This window comes from Protopterus annectens, chromosome 1.part0 (genome assembly GCF_019279795.1).
Source record: "Protopterus annectens isolate FY-2018-M chromosome 1.part0, PAN1.0, whole genome shotgun sequence".
In the NCBI taxonomy this organism is placed as follows: domain Eukaryota; kingdom Metazoa; phylum Chordata; order Ceratodontiformes; family Protopteridae; genus Protopterus; species Protopterus annectens.
Window position 1 is genome coordinate 33,161,003 of NC_056725.1, and position 25,002 is coordinate 33,186,004.

At 44.0% G+C, this 25,002-nt stretch overlaps 1 protein-coding gene across 1 annotated transcript in view; it reads left to right on the forward strand.

Moving 5' to 3' along the window:
- Positions 1–24,109, forward strand: part of NUP133 (nucleoporin 133) — a 2,059,048-nt gene extending 2,034,939 nt beyond the window's left edge. The window contains exon 23 of the mRNA XM_044070734.1: positions 23,984–24,109. Coding sequence (XP_043926669.1) covers positions 23,984–24,109 — 126 coding nt within the window. The remainder of the gene's footprint in view (positions 1–23,983) is intronic.
- The last annotated feature ends 893 nt before the right edge of the window (positions 24,110–25,002 follow it).

Sequence of the window (25,002 nt, forward strand, 5' to 3'; positions counted from 1 at the left end):
TGACAGGTACAAGCCGTCACTTGCGAACCAGCGTGGCTTGTCAAGCATGTCATTCCAGGCAGACAGACATTGGATCCCCTTAGAATGACGCCAGAAATTAAGCCAATTATTAAAACTGATCATTTTGTCTCTGTATTGTGGCATCATTCTTGGTGAAAGTAGGATACTGCTCAGGATCAGGCTCATACCAGCCTGGGCTACATAATCTGAGAGCTCCTCTATGTCTCTTTTCATGTAGTCCAGGGAGGTATGTCTCAGGTCATTCACACCGGCATGGACAATGACTGAGTCATACTTGTACTTGCTGTGGAGTGACCTGATTGCTTGTGTTATGTGGCGGATTCTAGCGCCCGACAGGCAGCTTACTGTGACCCTCTCCTTGTTCAGTCTGGTGAGTGGGACGTCAGTGTGTCTGACTATGGAGTCACCTATGACAAGTGTCTGGCATTGTGTTTGGCCTTAAGGGCTGTGACTGATTTGCACACTGACTTTGTGATCTATGTGTTGCTTGTGTTATGTCATGAGGTGGCAGTTGTTTGGGTGTCTGCTTTGGAGGCTTCTGCTGTTTTGGTAGATTTTTGATCAGTGCCCCCGAGTATGTCTTTGTGTGTTTATGTGTTTGATTTGTAGTTGTGATAGTTCTATGTGAGACTGGGTTTATGGTGTGTGTGGTTACCTTCTCCTCCTGTCTGGTTTTGCCAGTCCTGAGTTGAGAGAGAGCTCAGCCTCCAGTTTGGCTATATAGATGTTCTTCAAGAATGCAACTGCAGTCCTTACATATGGGTTGTCCTGCCTCAGGCAGCCCTCGGTCGGCCGGATTCCAAAGTCTGGGTCCGACGTCGGCTGATGTCGCCTCCTCCCCGACGTCAGAGCGGCAGGGGTATAAAAGTATCAGCCGACGCCATCTTCTTCAGTCTTTCTTGCCACGCGGTACCCGAAGCAGTCCGCAAGTGCCGGTCGGTCAGCTCCTGTGTTTTTCGTATCCGAAGTCATCAAAAAAGCTAAGTACCCCGTTGGGGATCTTTTTCTTGCCTCAGCCGATGTCAGAAAAAACTGAAAAAGTTAACTGTTTGTCTTGTGGTAAACAAATACCTCATAAGGATTTCCATTCTTACTGCCTCCCCTGCCTTGGCCCAGACCACGACGTCTCGGCCTGTGCCTGCTTCAATAAGCGCACACTCAGGCGCCGGGCAGAGTTTGCTGAAGACTTTTTCAGCGACAGTTTCTCCTATACAATGCCGTCGGAACAACCGACAACTCATATAGGTTCATAGATTAGTTCCAAAAAACGGAAGGACCGGGACCGACATCCTTGGCCCGCGACTTCCACCGACTCCACGCCAAAAATTACCGCAAGTGCATCGGTCTCTTCTGAGGCGGTTCTCCACCGCTCCGGACTGACGACATCGCATTACTGATTTCTCCGGCCCCGGTGCCGGTGGTTGATTTTCCTCCAGATTCTGAAGCCCAAGATTTACCGGAGACCATTCCAGTGGACAAGGTTACTCCAGCACGTGGGTCAGCTAGGCCCCTTATGTCTATGTCTATCAAGGCCTACACACGTGCTAAGGCTGCTAGCCAGGCTAAGTCTCACCCTCCTAAAGCTCTGCCTCAGCCCACTACTGTTAAACAAATCATGTCTTTAGCTGCAGATTTAATTTCTTTAATCAGAGGCTCCCAGGCCCATCCTGAAAGAGGATCTCAGCCACCTTCTGACAAAAGGCCCAGGGTTGAGTATACTGACACCCTTTCTTCAGATGAAGCCTCTGGTGACTCTGATCACTCAGATACCAAGAAGAGTCCTTCCAGGCCTACGAGGATTCTGATGCGGAGGATTCTATCCCCTCTGCCTCCCCTCCTGAGGATATTTCTTTTGGGGAAGTTCTTCACTCCATGAGGGAACACTTTCAGTGGCAAGGCCAGGAATATTCCGATTCCAGGAAGCGGCTTCGTACCTTCCTTAAACTACCACAACACAGGCCTTTAGCTATCCCTCCAGTGCTTGATGTTCTGGATGATGTGTACTCAGATTCGAGTGCTTCTCCTGATTCTCTCCCTCCTGCTCCTGTCAAGCCGGACAGATACTACAGGGTTCCTGAAACTCATAAACATTTCTTTAAGGCCCATGCTGTTGATCTTGAAACAATTTCCCAGGGGCCCAAGGGGGTCACTACATCCACAGCCAAGAATCCCTTGCCCTCAGACAGGGAAGCTAGGTCCCTGGAGAGGTGGGGCAAAAAAGTTTATACCTCTACCACACTGTCTGAGAGCCCTCAATTGCCTTTTTCATATGTTTCAGTATCAGGATTTCTTGATGAATGACTTGCAGAAAAAGTTAGCCTCTCCTGAGCCTTTAGATAGGAAGGCCTTGCAGGATGTGGTTCACGACACACAGCAGGTTAGCAACCATTTTCTTCAGTGTGGATATGATGCATTGGAAGCTTCATGTAGGGCAGCTATGACAGGGGCCGTCATACGTAGACATGCATGGTTAAAAGAACAGCCATTACCAGATCATGTTAAAGCAAAGCTTCTAGATGCTCCTCTGGAAAAGCACAAGCTATTTGGTACTAATGCTCAGGATGTGTTGAAGTCAATTGAGGAAAAGGCTAAATCAGTGCAAACAGTCAAGGATTTCCTCCAGGTTCAGCCTCCTAGGTTCAGCAGGAATTGGCCTTCTAAGAATTGGTCCTTTCTGGACACTGACAAATTTCAAAGGGGAAAAAACAGGCGTAGCCGAGGAAGAGGGCAATACAGAGGCTCCTACCGGGGACACCAATGGCAACCGACTAATCAGAGAGGTGGCGCACGGACTTCCCCTGCCCCACAAGGACAATCACAATGACTTGCCTTTGACACCGCCGACCAAGGCTCAAAGAGAAGCACCTTTAGGTGGAAAATTATCCTTATTTTCAAAAAACTGGCACATTTTAACAAAGGACAAATGGATTCTGGACATAATAGACCAAGGCTACAGGTTCCACTTCCACACATTACCAACAAGACAAGGCATGCCAAACCTGCCACAAACTCAAAGGGCAGAGGCATTCGAACAAATTACAAAGCTGAAACAAATCAAAGCAATAGAAAAGGTTCCTCTTCAGGAACAAGGCCAGGGATTTTACTCGAGACTGTTCCTTGTTCCAAGAAAAGAAAAGCAATGGAGACCTATACTGGACTTGTCCGCTCTAAACACTTTTCTCATTGTACCAAAATTCAAAATGCTGATGCTACAGCAACTCCTTCCCATGCTGGGCAAGGGGTCTTGGCTGGTTACGCTGGACCTCAAGGAGGCATACCTGCATGTCCCAATCAGACACAGTTGCAGAAGATACCTCAGATTTCTTGCAGGGTCAGAGCATTATCAATTCTCAGCATTGCCCTTTGGCTTATCTACTGCGCCCAGAGTATTCACGAAATACCTGGCATCAGTAATTGCACATTGCAGACTCCAGGGGATACAAATATACCCTTACCTGGACGACTGCCTTATACAAGCGGACAGCAAGCAAGCCTTGACAAAAAACTTGAATTATGTCATTCACTTACTGCAGGCTTTGGGATACACAGTCAACTTACAAAAATCAAAATTGCTGCCATCTCAACAAATAACATTTCTAGGAGCCAAACTAGACACAGAATCTCAAATGGCTTACCTCACAGAGGAGAAGCAAGAACTACCACATTACTTCAAAAGCCTAGCAAAGCTCACCCAGATGACTGCAAGGAAAATCCTGCAGGCCCTGGGTTTCATGGCATCTTGCATTCTACTGATTCCACTGGCAAGACTACACATGAGAAAACTACAATGGTACCTAAAAAGTTTATGGTCTCAACACAGCCACAACTTAGAAGCAATTATTCCACTCATTCCATGTCTACAAAAGGAATTTTTGTGGTGGGCCCAAGCAAGCCAGTTAAACAAAGGTATGCCTTTCAACAAGCCTCAAACAAGCCAAACTATTACAACAGACGCCTCAGACCATGGATGGGGGGCGCACATGGAGGGCCGATGTATTCAAGGTCAATGGACTCCCCAGGAAGTACATCTGCACATCAATCAAAAAGAGATGTTAGCAGTAATGCATGCAATCGAGGCGTTCGGAAAATATCTTCAGCAAGGCCAACTACTAATAAGAACAGACAACACCACTGTTATGTGGTACATAAACAAGCAGGGAGGTACTCATTCTTACCCCCTTTGCAGACTAACAATGACTCTTTGGGAAAAATCCCTGAAATTGAACATACAGCTACAGTCCCAGTTTGTTCCGGGCAGGGACAATGTTCTAGCGGACAGTCTAAGCAGAAACATCCTGGATCCACACAAATGGATGTTGCATCCAGGCATTTTTGCACAAATAACTTCTGCATGGGGGAGGCCGGACGTAGACCTTTTTGCCTCCCACCTCAATCATCATCTGAAAAAGTTCTGCACGAGGTCACATCATCCACAAGCTTGGAAAATAGATGCTCTCTCATTCAGCTGGAACTCTCTAAAAATCTATGCATTCCCACCTCTACCATTAATGACCAAGGTGTTACTGAAGATCAAAGCAGAGCAACCGAAAGGCATCTTAATAGCTCCAGATTGGCCAAGACAGCACTGGTATCCACTACTAAGGAGCTTAACTTGCACCAAACCGTGGACCCTGCCTCTATGGCCTCCACTCTTGACTCAGCACAATTACAGGACGGTTCATCCAAACCTGCAAACTCTGCGCCTGACAGCTTGGAGGGTCCCATGGTGTCTCCGCATATCTCTTTCTCTAAGGAAGTTCAACAGATATTACTGGAAGCACGCAGACCTTCCACCAGAAAAGCTTATTCGGCCAAGTGGAAGAGATTCAGCATCTGGAATACCAACAAAGGGACAGGATGCATCAGTAATGAACATTCCACAGATATTGGAATACTTGGCAGGGATGCTGCATAATGGACTTTCATATTCTTCCATAAAAATACATGCTTCAGCTATTTCAGCAAGATACAACACCGATCCTCCTGTGTTCTCGCATCCTTTGCTGAGACAATTTCATGAGGGGTAAAGAATATCAAGCCTCCCAGAAAACCACCAGTGCCTGCATGGGACCTCAATTTCGTGTTGGAAAAATTAACTCTTCCTCCCTTTGAACCAGCAGCATCTGCAGAATTACAATTTCTTTCCTGGAAAACAGTTTTCCTGTTGGCAATAACCTCAGCAAGGAGAGATTCGGAGATACAGGCCCTCATGGCAGTTCCTCCATTCCTCATTTTTCATCAGGACAGGGTTTCTTTAAGAACCAATCCTTTTTTTATGCCAAAAATGATCTCCAGGGTGTCTCTAAATCAAGCAATTCACCTGCCTACTTTCTTCCCCAATCCTCAAAATAAAGGGGAAAAACTGATGCACACTTTGGACATTCACAGACAACTGCGCTACTACTTGGACAAAACTAAGGCCAACAGAAAGTCTGACCAACTATTTGTAGCTTACGCTCCTGGGGTACAAGGAAAAGCAATTTCCAAACAAACAGTTTCAAAATGGATTGGACATTGCATCAGATTTTGTTATTCCTACCATGGAAAGGGTGTGCCAGCCATTGTCATACCACACTCCACCAGAGCTACAGCCACCTCCACAGCCTTTCTAAGAGGGCTGGCGACAAAGGACATTCTAGAAGCTGCTACATGGAGCTCCGTGCATACATTTTCCAAGCACTACAACCTCCCTTTATATTCCAGATCCCGAGCAGGCTTTGCTTCGGCAGTCCTGCAGGGCATTTTTGCTACACCATCCTTATCTTAGAGCCTACCACCCCCAGCTTGGCTATGGTATTCAACCCATATGTAAGGACTGCAGTTACATTCTTGAAGGACATAGTACAGTTTTGTACCTACCATAAATGTAGATGTCCGATAGATATGCAACTGCAGTCAGGTTTTCCCACCCTCCTTCCCCTCTGTACATTGGGTCCACTTTCCTCCTTTTTTACTTAGCTGGGGATATCTGTTATGGTGTATCTGTTTATTACTATTGTGTATGTCTGGAAATTTTTATTCCAGTTCTAATTTTAGCCTTCCTTGGAGGGCACCTGGCATCTGGGGCAAGAAACACTGAAGAAGATGGCGTTGACTGATACTTTTATACACCTGCCGCTCTGACGTCGGGGAGGAGGCGACATCAGCCGACGTCGGACCCAGACTTTGGAATCCGGCCGACCGAGGGCTGCCTGAGGCAGGAAACCCATATGTAAGGACTGCAGTTGCATATCTATCGGACATCTACATTTATGGTAGGTACAAAACTGTACTTTGCATCTCTCGCACGTATTTGTGTTTTGTGGGAGGAGGAGAGGGTTGCCTGTGTACATGAGGCAATTGTAACATTGCCTCAATATTCCCAGATTCACCAGCTGAGCAGAAGAGGACACTAGCAACTGACCCTTTGACATGCTAGAAGAAATGAAAAAGTTTGCTGTGTAACTGAGTCAGAAAGGACCTATAGGGAAGTGGGTACTCAAGGGGGTTTTAAGCTAGTGAAGTACTTTGTATAATATAGAAGTGCTTTACTTAACTAAAAAATGCTTTAGGAACAAGTGCTGTGCTTTACAGATAGAGAATAGACTGTTTAGATTACAAGTAGAGCAGTTCTAAGGGAAAAAATGAAGAGCAGACTTTACGGAGCCAGAAATAGTTTAACCTTGTTTAACCGGCGCTGCCCGATGGTGCTCCAGTGGCAACTCCGCGCTAAATGCAGAAAAGGCAATAAGTCAGTAGTACAGGCTAGCACACTTTAGTGGGCAGCCAAACAATTAAATTAAACAGCAAACAAACACTTTTCGACTTGAATTAGACTAATTTCGACTAAAATGTACTTTTAAGTGCAGATAATAAAAAATGCAGTAAATAACTATGAAAACAGTTCAAGCTTGCTCTAGGTAAGCAGTAGAAGGTAAAACTCGCCTCTATTCTTGCTGGATGGGTTTGAAGCTGATATTCAGCTCCGACTCGGCCGATACTAAAGCTCGAGAGCTTTTACTGGCTCGAGGCTAGCCCCTATCCCATGGTGCCTCACGGCAAGTTCCCAGATCCAGTTTGCTAGAAAGCAATAATATCTATCAGGTAAGAGTAATCTAAGAGGTGTATAAATACAGCAAAGGATTAGAAATATAATCCATACCAGGTGGACAACAAAAAGAACAATGTCAGGCAGCACCAGAATGGTCCACCAGATCCCCCAGAAACAGGAAGGGGGTTAGAGGAAGAAATGCAAGAATATAGGCGAGATGGACTACAAACATGGAATGTTATGGTAAGTACATAACTTCTTTATGTTATGTCCTGTCTCACTGTAGTTCTTGCTGGATGGAACAGCGTCCCTAGCACCTTTATCCCAGGTGGCTCAAGCAAAGAGATTCTTCAGCACAGTGGACCCAAAGCAGGCCAAATCCAATTTGTAATGAGTAACAAACGTATGTGGTCTTGCCCAAGTAGCTGCTGCACAAATAGTGTCAATTGGGAGCCTAGATCTAAAGGCACATGAAGTAGCTACAGCCTTACATACATACATAAAAAATGTTTCAAGCATGGGCATTAAAGCCCATCTAGCTTGCTAATATGCCAAAACACTTGTTCCCATAATAAATGTCCAGGCTGTTCTTAAAAATATCTAAACTAGTACTTGCTTTAATGTAATTTGTAGTCTGTTCCAAGCATCAGCTACTCTGTCAGAGAACCAATTAGTACACTTCTCATTCCTATAGAATCTTCTACATAGGTTATCTGATGATTCTCTTGTACTTTTTGATAACACCAAACATTCCCAGAGGTAGTTGTCCCTAAATGCTGTATATACCTGAATAAGGTCTCCTCTTAAATATCTGTAAGAGACACTGTAAAAGTTCAGATATTTTAGTCTTTCATAATAACTTCGATTTTCACATCCATGGATGCCCTGATCCGCTGTACTCTCTCCAGTTTATTCATGCTTGTTTTCCTATAGGGTTTCCATATTGTTATTCCATTTTCAAGTTTGTGTCTAATGTAACTAACAAACAATGACTTCATTATGTTTGATTTTGTAGACACTATAAATCTTTTTATACAACCTATAGTTCTATAACTGTCTAGTAGCCCTAGTAGCATGACCTTTAACTCTGACAGGTAATTGTCTACCAGCTTGTTGATAAGCAAAGGATATGCAATCCGAAAGCCATTTTGAAAGCGTAATCTTAGAAACAGGCAAGCCTTTCCTTTTGTCAGAAAAGAAAACAAAAAGTTGAATAGATTTCCTGAATTCTTTAGTCTTGTGTATGTAAAACCTGAGCATTCAGTGGACATCTAGCTACACAGGTAGCTCAATGGTGGTATTCAGATTGTGCTCTGAGCATACTTTAGGAAGAAAGGAAGGGTTTGTCCTGAGAGCGAGACTATCCCTGTGAAAGATAATGTAAGGAGGTCGAATAGTTAGAGCTTGTAGTTCTGAAACTCTCCTAGCAGATGTTACGGCTACCAGGAACAAGGTTTTCCATGATAATTTTAAGTCTGATGACGAGGATGGCTCAAAGGGTGCAGGCATCAGAGATGAGAGGACTAAGTTTAAGTCCCAGGGTTCTAACGGTTGTTTTATTGGAGGCCCTGAGAAGAACTCCTTTTAAGAAAGTTTTACACAAGGAGTGCTGCATGATGGGATTTCCCATGAAACCAAAGTGGAAATTGGAAATAGCAGCTAATTGAACTCTAACTGTAGCGGCTCCTTCATGAAAAATTGTAGTTAAGAAGGATAAAATGGATTCTAAAGGAGCTGTATAAGGATCAAAGCCCTGATTCGTAGCCCAAAGGGAAAAACTTTTCCCTTTGCTAGAATATAGTTTCTGAGTGGAAGGTTTATGGGATGAAATTAGGATGTGTTTGCCCGCAGGGGATAGAGGAATACACCTGGCTGTTCATGGAACTGGAGCAGCCATGCTGTCAATTTGAGGGTGTGGATGGAGGGATGGAACTCTCCCAATTGATGAATCAGGAGATCTGGAGATGGGTCCAGAATCCATGGTTCCTCCAAGAGGTAATGCCACAGGAAGGGAAACCAAACTTGTCGAGGCCAATAAAGAGCAATGAGGATCAAGGAACTCCTCAACTGTCTTGCTTTCTGTATTACTTTGGGGATGAGTGGAAGAGGAGGAAAAGGCATAAAGAAGTTCCAGGGGCCAATCGTGAACTAGAGCATCCCTGGGTGACATCCCCGGATGTGGAATGAGGGCAAAGTAGCTGCTGCATTTGGTGTTCAGGTGAGTGGCAAAAAGATCGCAGTAAGGCTGGCCTCATCTGTGAAAGATCTCTTTCGCAACCATTGGATTCAGGGAACACTCATGAGGCATCAGAATTGCTCGAATAAGTTTGTTTGCTATTACGTTGGATTTCCCCGGGATATGCGTTCATATCAGGAAGCGTTGAGTATCCATCGCCCATTTCCAAACTTTTAAGGCTTCTTGGCAAAGCAGATAAGACTTGGTTCACCCTTGCTTGTTTATGTACCACACGACCGACCTGTTGTCCGACTGAATCGCAATCGTCCCGGTGGGAAGGGAGCTGTGAAGTGCTTGCAACACTTGCAGCACCACTCTCATCTCCAGAACATTGATGTACAAGTGGTTCTGCCAAGTATCTTGGACTGTCATTCCCAGATAATGCCTTCCACCCTATCTGGGAAGCGTCCGTGGTCAAAACTGCTTTCTCTTGGGGAAGGAACTATTGGGACGACCTAGGACAAGTTGTTTTGTGTGTATCCACCATGTCATAGCCTTTTTGCATGCATTTGTTATTAATATCTGGTGAGACAGTGGAAGGTCTTGCATCGACCATTGTGCAAGTAGCAGCCATCGAAGAATCCTCGTGTAGGTGAGCAAGAGGAACTAATAGGATGGCGGACACCATAGTCCCTAAGACTGGAAGGACTACTCTTGCCTGGACTCTTTTTGTTTAGTAAGGATCTGACCTGACTGAGTAGAGATTCCACTCTTTCCTGTGTAAGCCTTACTGACATGGTGGTTGTCTCTCTTTCTGAGCCTAAATATGCAGTGTGATGCGAGGGAGATAAGACTGACTTTTGCAAGTTGACAGTGATGCCTAGACTGGCGCACAAGGATAGAGTCTCGTCTCTGGTCCTTATTAGTCTATGCTTGGTGGTAGCAGTGAGGAGCCAGTCGTCTAGGTATGGAAACACCTGAAATCCTTGATGTCTCAGGTGAGCCATTACCACTGCCATGCATTTGGTAAACACTCTGGGGGCTGTAGTGAGGCCAAAGGGCAGTGTTCTGAACTGAAAATGACTGGCTCCCAGCCGGAAGCGTAAGTGTCTCTTGGAGTGCCTGTCCATTTTGATGTGGTAGTATGCATTCTGGAGATCAATTGAGCACATCCACTTGTCTTTCCCGATAAAAGGAAATATCGACTGCAGAGTGATCATTCTGAACTTCGATTTTCTTGCATGCTTGTTGAGCCTGCTGAGATCTAGAATTGATCTCCAGTCCCCTGTCTTTTTTGGTACTAAAAAGAATCGAGAGTAAGTTGCAGATCCTACTTGCTCTGCGGGGGCTTTTTGGATGACTCTTATTTGCAGCAACAAGGTGACACCTGATGTTGCATGGTCTAGTTGGATGGGTGGTACGTCTGGTAGAGACCGGTTTGTTGGGGGTTCGGAAAAGAAGGGAATCAGATAACCTCTGGATATTATTGTGTGTACCCAATGATCTTGAGTGATCGTTAGCCAGGCGCTTGGGTACAGCGATATACGACCCCGACTGCCTCCAGAGACGGACAGTCAGGCAACCCTTCAGGGTCGATGGAAGGGATGATCAGAGAAAGCTTCTGTGTCTCCCTGATGTTGCAGACCTCCTCTGCCACGAGGGCAGTGTCTTCCATTATATCCCCCCCCCCTGCCTCTGGGGGAGGGTTGACCTTGTGCCTGAGGGGAAACCTTTTTGGGATTTACGGAACCACATTTTCCCTCCTGTATTTTCCTTGGGATAGGGTCTGGACAGGAGAGAGAAACGGACTCCGGCAGATAAGGTTTTCCCTTCCTGCTTACACCTAGTCAAAGTCCCTTTCACTTGGGGTCCAAAAAGAGATGAACCATCAAAGGGAACATTAGTGAAGGAAGACTTGAAGGATTCTGTAAAATTGCAAAGACGCATCCATGAATGTCTCCTAAGGGATATTCCTGCTGTGGCTGCCCTACTCGCTCCATCTGCCACATATGAGATCAGCCTCATGTAGGAGTTAGCTGTGGAAGTAAGGGTGGAGAGCTGCATAGAAACCTTATCCAAGGAACACGAAGCTACTGAATCCTGGAGGATATCTCCTAACTCTTTCAGGAGATCCCTCTGAAGATGAGTAAAATGAGTTAAGTAATTCAGCGATCTTAATGTAAATGCCGCTGAAGAAAAAGTAAGCTTCCTGTACCTATCCATTGTCTTGGACTCCTTGTTAGGAGGATGGATATTAGAAGACGTCTCAGATAATTCCTTCTTGGTGGCCGCTGCTATCACCATAGCATCAACTGGAACTCCCTTACTAAGGAAAGACTTGTCCTCAGGTGCTGTCATAAATTTGTTTGGCCACCTCGGGATGGCTTCCACTGAATCTGGAGAGGTCCATGCTTTCCGCGATATGACCCCCAAAAGTTGGTTATAAGGCGGCGTCACCCAGGAGGTGGAAGGTCAGGAACCAAAAGCCTTAAGATACACTGATTCATCCTCAGTAGGGTTAGAAGACTTCCAATCACCCTTCAGTCTAAGGATTTCTAGGATGTCAGAAAAAGACAACCTCAGAGGGGGATCTAGGGGACCCTTCTAATTTCTCTAAATCAGTATCTGACATGACAGACTTAGGTGAGTCAACATGTTTCCTCTTACACAGCCTCTTCCGAGGAGCTCTCCATTGGGATAATCTGGGGAGGTCTCTGAAGAGGGGGGCACCTCCAATGGGGGCTACTTGAGCCTCTGGTTCCCTACGGTGTGGAGGTGGCAGGGGGGAAGAGGTTGCTGCTTGCTGCTGGTGGGACACAGGTTCTAAAGGAATGGCTTTGGCAGAGGATAAAGCCTTCTCTATAGCTTCGAAAGCCTCCCCCCCCCCCCCAGCTCCGAAGAAGACCTCTGCTCCAGGGGGCAGATGGTAGACTCCTAGCAAGAGGGAACAGCACCGAAGTAGAAGTGGGAACCGAGCTGAGGCTCCGAGAAGGAGGGTCTGTTCCAACGAGAACCCAGGGTGATCGTCCCCCTTGGAGTCGACACGAGAGCGTCGGCTCCAGACTGAGCCATCGAGGATAGAGTAATTGACTCTGAGGAAACCGGCTGAATCCCTGGAGCCGAAGGTTCCAAGACAGAGGAACCTGTAATAATAAACTCTGAGAGCGAAGCAGTCAGAGGAGGAACAGTAGTCGGTAAGGGTGTCGGCTCCGAGACCTTTGAGTCTGGAGGGGCAAATTTTCTAGCCAGAGCTGGATCTGAAAGAAACCTCTTCACCACCCTCTTGATGTCCTCATCTGATAGGGTCCTGGAGGATCTGGTGGAGACAGGAGGAGATCTCCCTCTCTCCAAAATAGGAGATCTCAAAGTAGGAGATACAGTCTCGATGTCTGGCAAAAATTTCGATACAGAAGATTGTCTCTGAACCGATGAAATAGATGGCACCGAAATAGATGAAGCTGAGTCGGAACCGGAACTTCTTGGCTCCAACGCTTTAGTCTTTTTTTATCTGTTCCGAAGCCGGGGCCGATGATTTTCTCTTTGATTTTAGAGCTGCCTGACCAAGTTCCAGCTGTTCCTGGAAGGGAACTGGTCATGAGAACCCTGTCAATGAGTTTCCTCTCTCATTCATTTAAAACTCTAGTGCTAAAAGCGTGACAGAAGATGCAGGATTCCTGTAAATGGGCTTCAAAGCAATATACGCAACTGGTGTGGCTGTCTGTAAGAGACATTTTCTGTGCACACCTTTCACACTTTTTGAACCCTGAAGGGAGATGATCCTTATGATCATTATCTTTAGACATTTCTAGAAACAAAGACAAATAGGTAACAATAAAAAAGGTATTAACTACAATAAAAGTGGAAGAGAAAGGGATAACTTTTTTTTTTTTAAACAGTCACACACACACACACACACACACACACACACACACACACACACACACACACACACACACAGAGGAAAGGCCCTCTAACTTAAACTGGCTGTACAGTCCTAAGGGAGAGTAGGGGTTGAAGAACTTTCAAAAACAGTCACACAAGAAGCTATCTCTCTCTCTCTCTCTCTCCATATATATATATATATATATATATATATATGTAAAATAGAAAAAAGTAGGAAAGACTAAATATAGTAAAAAAATGATTTTACTTAGCCAACAAGCCAGTAAGACAACCTCGAAGCTTTTGCGGTAAATGAGATCTGGAGACTTGCCGTGAGGCACCATGGTATAGGGGCTAGCCTCGAGCCAGTAAAAGCTCTCAAGCTTTAGTATCGGCCGAGTCGGAGCCAAATATTGGCTCTGAACCCATGCAGCAAGAATTACGGCGAGATAGGACTACATAACATTAATAGAGTCTTGGGAGATATTTTGGTTAATCCAGCATAGGAAGTCTTCCAAGTGGGGGATTTTTTGACCAGGGGGAATATAGATGGTGGCAATACAGAGTTGTTTGTTAGGGTTTATATGGAGAGATATAAGGATTTCCATAATACTGAAAGTGGGACTGGTTTCTGATGTAAATTTATTGTTAAGGAGTCTCAAATTACGGCTTACACCTCTTCTTTTTTTTATGGTTTCTGTTATTATGAAGAATGTTGTAGCCTGGTGGAAGGATTTTGGAGTCAGATATATATATATATATATATGTTTTAAGCCAGGTTTCAGTCTGGTGAATGGTGACAAAGCCAAGACTGGAATTCAGTAATTTTGTTGCAGAAGCTTCATGCATTAATTGTTCCAAAATATAAATCATGTGCTTTAGGGGGAATGACTATTTTTTGGCAAGTTATTTGGACCAGGATTGGGGTGAACATCTCCACATTGAGTATTACTAGGAGGAGATGTAGTAGTGTCTGTGGTTGAAGTATTTTTAGTAAAGGTATAGGTGGGTAATGTGTTAATTTCTGTTTAGTATAGCACCTCCACTGCTCTCATCTCCTTTAGCAGCACTATTTCAATAGCCAGAGATGATGATAAACTTGTGTCCTGCCTATTTCTAAATCAGTCTAAAGCCTTTGATACTGTTTTACATCCTATCCTCCTCTCTAAACTCTCTCAACTTAACCTTTCCACAGCTACTATATCTTCTTTAACAGCTGCCTTTCAGACTGGCAGCAATCTGTCAAATGGCTCTCTGCTCTCCCCCTCTTTCTCCCAGCCAAAACAGGTGTCCCACAAGCATCCATTCTTGGACCCCTCCTTTTTAATAACTTTACCACCTAATTCCACACATCCTGTCCCCAGTCATTCCTCATACAGTATGCTGAAGACTCCACCATTATAACCATAGATGACAACTCCACCGAACTTTTAACTCTCCTAACAATCTTCTTTCAACCTCACAGAAGCCTGGCTTACAAAAAAACAACTCGTACTCAACCCCAAAAAAACACCTTCCACTCTTCCTCCCAAAACCCCTCTACCACCTTAAAACCTCTTTGAACATCTCTTCACTCAACAACACCCCAATCTCTCCTGAAACCCTCGGCGTGATCATTGATGACTAGCTGAAATTTGACTTTCACACATCAATTCATTAAGAAAACACATCAAAAGCTTGGCCTCCTTTACAGAAACAAAAGGGCCTCACCCCTGACTGTAGCACTTGCCAGTGCTTATCTCCTTCCCAACCCCTTCTACATCGCACAAATCTTTGCTAACCTTCAGTCTACTCTTGTCTCCAGACTTGAATTTACCTATAACAAAGTGGCTAGATTTGCTGCTAACTTGCCCTCCAAATCTCACCACTATCTGGCACTCAGGTCATTTAATTGGCTTAAGTTTCCAAACGACCTTAAATTATCCCAGCTTTTCACAATTCACTCCATCATCGATAAACCCTCTGACTGTCCAAGAATCTCCTCACTTGTCTCACTGTATACCCCTGGTCGTCCTCTCAGAAGCTCTGACCAACACCTGCTGCAAATACAAAAACCTAACAAATTTGCAGGACAGAATCTCTACAGCTACTCTCCCGCCATCCAATGGAACAAGCTTTCCTTGACCATAGGAAGCATACCCCAGACCTATGAATTTAAGAACTCACTCAAACAATACCTACTCAACTTCAGGTTATGTATGTGTAATTTCCCTCCTTGAATCTAGTCCTACTCTGGCTCATGCCTCTTCTCCCCTGTCTTCCTGTTCATCTTCTATATACCCATCACATTCCTTTCACTTTGTGCCAACTTTTAGCTCCTTATCTTCCCCTAAATGTCCACTTTCTGCCTTTTATCTCAAGCTATCTTTCTCTTAACTACCTCCTTCTGAGACAAATTCCTGACTCTTTTCAGCCTACTGTACTTTCCATTAACTTAATATCACTCATCAATTCTTGACCTCCACAGTACAGTCATACAACCTACTCCTCCTGTTCACCTCCTTTCTTTCTGGCTGATCAACACACTGTATGCTATCCCTCAAGCTTGTTGCTCTAACAGAATTATCTACTATCCCTCTAGTATATGTCACTTACATTACTATCTGCTTCAAAGACCAACTGTGATTAAATCTCTCTTGCCTTCATTATTGTAAATTGCTTCTGTTGACAATCTCATTATATTAAATACTTACTGTATTCCTGATCTGTTATATTTTTTGCTTTGGAGCCTTTTATTTCCCATTGTATCGCACATGTACTGTAATGTTGATTTTTGTTACTATCTGTACTTTGGAGTTTTCTCCCTGGGCCTCTGCTGAAAAAGGGCTTTGACCCAGTCAGACTATTCCAGTCAACAAGTGTCAAATAAATAAATAAAAACAACAGATTTGTGGTGGTGAAGTGTGGTTTGGCTAGAATATAGGGTGTTGCTTACTAATAGGGATGGTGAGATGTTGGAGTGGTTATTTAAATTATGTTGTAGGTGAGTAGTTAGTGTTGTGTATGTTGGAGGAGCTGTATTTATTCTAGTGTGTGTGTGTTGGTGGAGAGGGATGATAGGAGTAATAAAGTAGTAAGTACAAGTAAGATAAATGAGTCTTAGTAAGTGGTTCATAATTGAATTATATGGTTTGGAAATTGGTTGTATATGCTAAAAGAGGTGGTGAGAGTTGCTGTGTTACTGGAGGTAAAGTGGCAGGATAGGGGGTGGGGACTTTAATGATGTTAGAAATTGTATTGGTCAGGTGGCGAGAAGGTGGAGTTACAAGAAATGTAAATGTAATGAAAGTGTGGGTGGGTGGGGAGTAGAGTGAGCCCAGAGCGGGTTCAGGTGAGGCGGCGAAAAAAAAAAAAACTACTATCTCCATGATCCAGGTAGGAGGAACAACAATTATAAGTGGCAGAAACTAAAATACATGAATGTGCATGGGTTAAAATGACTGGAAAATACAAGCTCAAGAGATTGTTAGCATACAAAGTCCAAATTAGAAAGAATGTTAGCACACTGACTTAAATGGGACAATAAGAGCACTAGGGAGAGGTGGTAGGGGTAGGGTAATACCCTAAAAAGATTAAGAAAAAAATAACTGGAGAAGAGGGAGTGGCCTTACAGAGGTTTTGTAGTGGCGGGCCCCCAAAGGCGTTAACAGTATGTATAAAGGCAATAAAGCTGTGGCATAGAATCACTAAAATTCTGTCGACTGAGCTTTTTATGATTCCCGGCTGCTGCTGTTTTGCCCCATGTGCTCAAGTTTTGGGAAATGTAAGTACATTGAAAAATCTTTACAAAAACTCCCTTCGGTGAACATATCACAAGAATTATTTTTGCAGGGGGATAGGCCTCCCTGCACCCCTACTTAAGAGGCTGCCCCATAGTGCTACACCCAAACTTGTATATTCACTAACTCCAGGGTCAAACAACAGATGGAGAGCAAACTTCACTGTCTGCAAATATATTTTCAGTATTACATTTGCCAAAACTACCTTCAGCAACCTGACTTGCTCCCAATTTGACCACCTTGTGACTGAGCAAGTCACTTAACTAGACATTGCTCTTGGATCACTTCTAAAAACGGTTGTATCCAGTGGGCTTACGTAGTCAAAAAATAGGTAAGAAAAAGTTAACAAATAAAATTCTACAAATTTTCCACTTCTGCTGTCACTGAAAGTTGGTAAGCTTATGAAAGTCTTCCTGGCTGGCACCCTTTAAGGTCAAGGGATAAGGAGCCTATAAATTTGCTCTAACTTTTTGCGCTGGAAAGTATCCGTTCATCAAATTAATACATTATCTTGCTTAATTTTAAAACATGATCCAATGTCTGCTTCATCTGGCTTCAACCTCTTAGAGACTTCAGATCTGACACCATCTAAATTCAATGTCTTTATCCCACTTGGCTGTGCCTCCCCTACCCATAACTCCCTGCTCCTGACTCTAATCTTCAGATCAAGTTTGCTGCCATTCAGGTCAGCAGCTTGATCTTGGCTCCACTGAGTGTTTTCCAATCTCAGGACCTTGGTGTAGTGCTAGTGGTAGATTTTGCTATTGCTTTGCCCTCCCTTGTATTTTATGTAGTTCAGTGTTATTCTTAAGTAGCTAGGTAGATGGACTTATGGTTTTTCTGAATTTCCACTTTTTGGGGTCCCTCTTTGTCACTTCTCCCTGCCTTAGTTAGTGGTTTGTGTTGTGTGTGGTAGCCTACAGTTTATTTGTATAGTTTTTTTTGTAGTTATGGACAAAGGTTTTAAAAAGTGTTGCCTTCTCAGGACACGCACCTTAAGCCATTTAATATTTGGGAAAGATGCATCTGGGCTAAGGATGCTCAATTTGTGAGGGGTTTGGAACCAGAGCCATTAATGAGTATAAAGCTAAGTTGGTCCTCAAAGGACTTCTCCCTTAAAGTTCTCCTTCTGTTTCTGGGGTAGCTTCTGCTCGGTTCTCAAAACCAGGCCTGAGAAGCCCCGACAGCGAGACTCCATACCTTCCAAAGGGGATTGCAAGAGATCTTCATTTTCTGCTTCTGATCTTGCCGTCTCAGGCTCACCAGACCAGGAAGTCCCACTCCACTGAAGCAGTTACCAGAGTTTCTCCTGTCCCTGCCCAGGTTCCAAGTCTGTCTGGATCCAGCATATGGGGTTGTCTTCTTCCAAAAGACCACATAAGCACCCCTTGGCGGCATCATCGGTTGGTGACCAGCATTTAAACTTCCGAACTGGCATAGCTGATGAGTTCCTTTTTGCGGTCATAGATGCATTCAGGCCCTATCTCTTCAGGTGCAGGTCTCTTACTAGTATCATCTTCTCGGTTTCCTCCCTTGGCCCCTTCAGATCTGAGGTCTTTGGGGCTGGCTGAATTTCCACATTCCGGGTCGGATCTGACAACTTGGCCATCTTCGGGTCCACCCCTTTCCTTGGTTATGTTGGGCTGTCAGGACCTGGGAGTCGTGGAGTCGAAGCATGCATTTCTGGGTGTGGGTCGATGGTTCTTATTTCAGGATCATTACTTCCACTTGGGAATTCAGCTTTGAACAACTGTCTGACAATCCCAAAGTCTGTGCTAGGCATGGCTCCCTTGGATTCTGGTACTCTTGGATGTGAGAGGCCAGCTTTCTCCTCAGCCTGTGATGATGTAGAGAGGATGTTCTCTCAGAAGGGCTGGATTTCCCCAGCTGGATTCACCTTCCCCCTTTTCATCAATGCCTGCGACCAGTTATCAGGCTGCTCCTGGGCAACCTACTTTGACAAGCCTCCAGTTTGCCCATGTGGTGGGCCTCCCAAACTCTTCCCCCTCCTACCAAGCCTTGTAGGAATGGGAGGTTTTGGAAGGGAGGAAGTGTAAAAGGAAACACCTTGACTACCAGAGGAGTCTCTCACCAAGGATACTGACCTTGGGGAAGATGAGGGAATCCCTTAAGTCCCTGCAGCAACTTATAGGAGCTATTTCACCAGATTGGTGGCTGGACCACTGAAGTGCCCTCTCCGGAGGAGTCAGTATTTCTGGAGGCCTTTGGCATAGGCCCATCCACATCTGGTTGGCTCCCCCTCTTGATGCTCTTCTAGACCTGGTGTCATGGAGGGAGTGGAAGGGACCCGACACAGTAGAGACTATTCCCAAGAAGCCAGGTAAAGTTCTTGTTCCCCCACCTCCAAGGACAGATCACATTGGAGTAAGGGTCCAGCCATCAATGCCATTGTGGTGGCCACCAGTGAGATTTCTGAGGTGAACTCTTCAGTTCACCACCTCCCCAAACAGGGAGTCTCAGCCCTTGGATCATTTAGGGAAGCACTCTTATGCCTCAACAACTTTAGCCCTGAGAGCTCTTAATTACCTGTCATACTTGTATGAACTTAGAAATTTAACGTCTGATGTGCCAAGAATCCTCAAGAGACAGCAGTCTCTGGAAATGCAGAAAAAGTTGGACACTCAGTTATCTACCCTGCTTTCCACTGCCAGTGTTTCCATGAGGTTGATTTCAACCGTGGCCAGTGTAGCATCTTGGGTGGATGGACCCAGTATTCCCATGACGATCCATGTTTGAATGAGTTTGTGTAACTTTGTGGACTGTTTCAAGGTGTTCTTTGTCAATGGTCCTTTTGTGATAGGTCCTTCTTGTGTGGGCCAAAAGTTAAATATACTCTGACAAGGAGTGAACAGGACATGAGGATATTGCTACTCGCACAGAGGAACTTTTCAAGGAATCAGAAAGGGGGAGGGGGGGTGAACATCATTTCAGAAATTCCACACAACAGCCAATGACTTAAGTAAATCAAGTGACGGTCAGTTCCAAAGAAATAAATCAAACAAGATAGTCACTGGAACCATGAATTGCTTTTGAAACTATGTTTATTCACTTGAAAATGCAACGAAATCATGCTAGTAAAAACTTTCACCCAGCTGGGCTTCCTCAGGCAGAATAATGAAAAGTCTGATAAAACAGCACATGCTCATTTAACTGCTATAAAAGTCACGTGACCATCATTATTTAAGTTAACTTTTGAAGTTCTCTAGGTACTGGTTTCATTGAGACATTATCATTAAGCCCTGGACTCCTGGGTGTAAAATCCAATAAAATTTTCTAGCTCCGTACGTTCTACATCACCACCACGCATTGTGTCATTTAAAATTTTAAAATGGAAAACCAGTACTTAGAGAACTGCAAAAGAAAGTTTAATGATGGTAATGTGACTTTTATAGTATTTAAATGTGCATGTGCTGTTTTATCTGCTATTTTTTTTTAGCATGATTTCATTGTGTTTTTAAGTGAATAAATGTTGCTGCAAAAGTAATTCATGTTCCCAGTGGCTTATCTTTTTTAGAAATGCACAGCATTCTTCCCAGGATGTTCCTTCAGAGGGTTCCTCCCAGTAATGGGGGAGAGGTCATAATGGATGCTGGCTACAGGGGCAAGGGTGGTCCACAGAATTAGGGGTTCTTACAGGGCTTTCTCTGACCAACCCATTTAACGACTTTGAAGGGTTGCACTGCTGCTGCTCTTGGGAGGCAGTCAGGGGTCATCTGCGTGGGAGGCTATCACCTTAGATGCATGGATGCTGAAAGTCCTATCCAGAGGTTATTACATTCCCCTTTTAGAAGTTCCAAATTATCACCAAAAACATATACCACATATTCTACCCTATCAGAAATTATGTGCAGCTTTAAAGATATGCAAGCTGCTTGTAAATAGTCATTACGGAGGTCTCATCGTATAAGAAAGGATGCAGGATCTCTTCCAGGTTCTTGTTAGTTCCAGAAAAGACAAAGGAGCTCAGACCAATCTTGGATTTAAGCAAACTAAATCAGGTTGTCAAAAAGACCAAGTTTCAGATGGTCACAGTATTATCCATATTACCGCTTCTGAGGCAGGACAATTAGATGTGCCTGATGGACCTCGAGGATGCCTACCCATCACATCAAGATAAACAAGCCTTCCAGGAGGTTTCTGTTCTTCTGGCAAGGGGCCAACCATTATCAGTTCAGGCCCTTGCTGGTTGGTCTCACCACAGCCCCCTATGTGTTCACCAAGTGCATAACAGTGATTGCAGCTTGGCTCCAGCTGCAGGGATTCCAGGTCTTTCCATACCTGGATGATTGGTTCCTCACTGCTCCCGCAAGAGCATCATTGATGACGGCCAGGCATTCTTTACTCCAACTGTGCAACAATTTAGGCATCCCGGTCAATTTTCCAAAATCAAGTCTCCAGCCTGTACAAATTTTAGAGTTCGTAATGTGTCAGTTGAACATGAGCAATCAAATCACAAGGTTTCCAAATTCCAGAATTTTCAGCCATTGGGCTCAATCCTCGTCGGTGCTTGCAACTTCAAAGCCTCTGGCACGCGCAGTTAGGAAATTTCTGGGTCATTTGGCAGCATCTCTGAGGTTGGTTCCTTTAGCCAGGTATCACATGAGGGTTTTACACTGGACTCTGGCCATTCAGTGATCCTTCCTTATCCTCTGGAGTTTCCCATATGATTAACAAAGTTGTGTCATGACCATATTCATTGGTGGTTGCATTCTCCATTGGTAACTGACTGGAGATGGTTTGTGATTTCTTCTCCCTTTTCCATGGTCACTATGGATCACTCCCTGCTGGGGTGTGGGGCATTTAGAAGGGAGGACAGTTCTATGGTCCTGGTTGTCTGCAGAGGCCCACATTCACATCAGTGTTCTGGAGATGAGAGCAGACCTTCTTACATTGTAGGCCTTTCAGGATGCCCTTCCCAGAGATGTGCTTGTGATACAGATGGACAGTATATCCGTTGTCTGATATGTTAACAAATAGGGGGGAACATGTTCTTATCCTCTTTGTCGGGAGGCCATGAGGGTTTGGAAACGGGTGATCTCTTCTCAGAGGTTTCTAGTGGCAACACACATCATAGGGAAATCCAGCATTCTGGCCGATGGACTCAGCAGAAGTGCTTAAGTGCTGCGAGACCTGTTTGACTCCCATCCAATACCAAATGCAGCAGCTATTATTCTGCTATTGTTCCCCCACCATAACAGACACCTAGGCAGACTTTGTGCTTATTCCCCAATTCCCTTGATAGCTCTGCAATAGGCTGCCTTCTGAAAAAACTGTGGTGATTCTCATAGCCCCCTTTTGGTCTTGTCAGATGTGGTTTACCTTCCTGTGGCCTCTTCTGAAGTACACCCGGATTTCCATTCTAGATCTCATTTGTCATCCAGCAGGTATGGATCCTCCCAATCTTCAGTCCCTCAAATTAATCGCATGGTTCCTCCAGTTCCCTTTATGGCCAGAAATCCCAAGCTTTTCACAGGCTGCTGTTCACATATTGTCATCATCTCAAAGCAGTCTACTAGGAAGGTGTATTCCAGTAAATGGATGAGGTTCATTATGTAGGCAGAATCTAGAGGGCTGGATCCTGTCTTCTGCACCTGTGGAGTCCCGTCTGAAGAGTTTTGCGCTGAATTATTTCAGTTAGGTTCCAGTATTTATATGATTGAAGTACAATTAGCTATTTCTTCTTTTTAATATTGGCAAGGATAATGTGCCTCTGTCTTCCCATAAGATTTCCAAAACATTCCTCAAGGGTATCCTTTTACTACGTCCTCCAGTACACGATCCTGTCCCTCCCTTTAATTTACCCTTTATTGTGGAAGTTCTTGTAGGCCTTCCGTTTGAACCTTCTGACTTGAAACTTTCATCTTGGAAGACTTTGTTTTTGGTAGTGAATGCTTCCGAAAGCAGGGTTTCAGAGTTACAAGCTCATGATTCTGCACCTCCTTATTTTGTGTTCAGTAAAGACAGTATTTTTGTTCATACAAATCCTTTTCTGCCAAAGGCGGCTTTAGAGAATAACTTATTCTGTTCGTCTTCCTTTGTTTTTTCCAATAAAGGAGAATACCTTTTCCATTGTTTGGATATGCATAGGCAATTAAGATTTTATCTGGATCATACTAAAGCCTTCAGAAAATCAATCGTCTCTCTTTCAAATTCCAGCTTGGGCTCATCTGCATCCAAAGTGATTTTATTCAAATGGCTGTCAGATTGTATTTTGTTCACATATTCTTTGAAATGAAAGACCCTTCCAAACAAGCCTAAGGGCCATTCGACAAGGGCTATTGCTGCTTCTAGAGATTTCTTTTCTAGAGTATCAGTGGATGATTGTGCAGCTGTTACTGGACTGGGTCACCACACTTTTGTGTTGCATTGTAAGCTAGATAGTTTAGATCCAGGGCTTCCTTTGGCGCCATTGTGTTGTAGAATGTACTATAGTTCCTCTTGAGGAATTTTTGTGGTTGGGGACAGGTTAACACCAGACTGAGCAGACATCAGATACAAAAGTTATGTAATTACCATAACAGATCCATGTTGTCTGTCTCCGTCTGGTTCGACCTTCCCGCCCTCCTGCTCTTACCTTTTGTTGACATGGCGAGTTTTACCTCCTGAGATGACTGAACAAGGGAGATCATTTGTTTTTCTATTTCTGGAGTGTTGTCACACTGGTTTCAGAATCTGTTTATGTTTATGGAAAAGGTTTTCATGAGGCATACTCAATCTGGCAATCAGATGGCACAAGGAGTTATGGGTAGGGGACGTGGACCCAAGTGGGCTAAAGACTTTGAAATTGGCTGGTATCAGAGCAGAAGTCCCACAAGTGGAGGCAGACAACACAGATCTGTCATTTTGGTAAGTACATAATTTTCATATTTTGTTAGTATCTGTTACTGTGATTTGTATGAAATCAAACTATCTAATTGGTAGTGGATTGTTTTTTACTGAAATTCATGTCTGCTTTTAAAGGCCTATGTTCTGGTAGACAAGTAATGGCTCTTAAGCTGCATCTTTAGAGTTTTTAGGAGTATCTTTTACGGTATTATTCATGATCTGCAACTCATTTGTAAACCATTTTCTTAGCTTTACGTATGTGAAGAAAATGAGCGTGCTAATGAATACGATTTCAAGAAAGCACTTGATCTACTGGATTATATTCATGAGGTAGGTTTTAGTATACTTTTCTTATTTTTATGTAAAAAAATGTAGTGTGGACATATCTGACAGCTATATTACTGGTTGCATCCAGGAACATAACTATCATAATGAGAAAAAAAAAAACACCTGCATAAATAGGTTTGCAAGGCTAACTAACATGTTGATGCTGAAAAAGTACTATGTAAATTGTACTCAGAAGCAACGTGCGTACAAGTAAATATCAAATTGTTTGCCATTGCATTAGTTCACTACAGCAGAAAGCTCAAGTCCAGGCTGTGCCCTAACATTATTACTGTTCTAATTTTATGATTTGTCATCCAGTAGCTCTCAATATATTATTTGATTGTAGGGTCTACACTACAGACCTTGTCATTTTAGTTTAGTCTTTATTAAAGTGCAGAACATCCAACATAAAATGTTATGAAACCTGTCTCTGTGATAGCTGTTTAATGATCTAGCAACTGTTTCTTCTGATGTAACGATAACTCTGTTGTCATTTTGGTGTCATCTTTCCTCTGATGGATGCCACAGAGTGCAAGTCGCAGAGCAGTGAGCCTTTCTAGCAAATGTATGCAGGTTGCAGAGCACTAAACCTTTTCAGCCCTACACTGCCTTTTATTTATTTTATTTAACATTTTCTTTTACTGGGAAACTCTGACTGGGACAGAGCCCACTTTCAGTGGAGGCTTGGGGAGAACCACTCCAGATGCATATCTTTGGAACGTGGGAGAAAACCAGAGCACCCGAGGAAACCCACACGAACACAGGGAGGACATGCAGACTCCACACAGAAGGCACCCTAGCCGAGAATTGAACCAGAGAACCTCTTGCTGTGAGGTGACAACACTAGCTGCTGCATCACTGTGCTGCCAGAAAAAATCCTTAGTACTTCTATAAAGCCTGGTGTCCTTGTTCTCCATGTCATTTTCGGTAGCTTTTGTGGT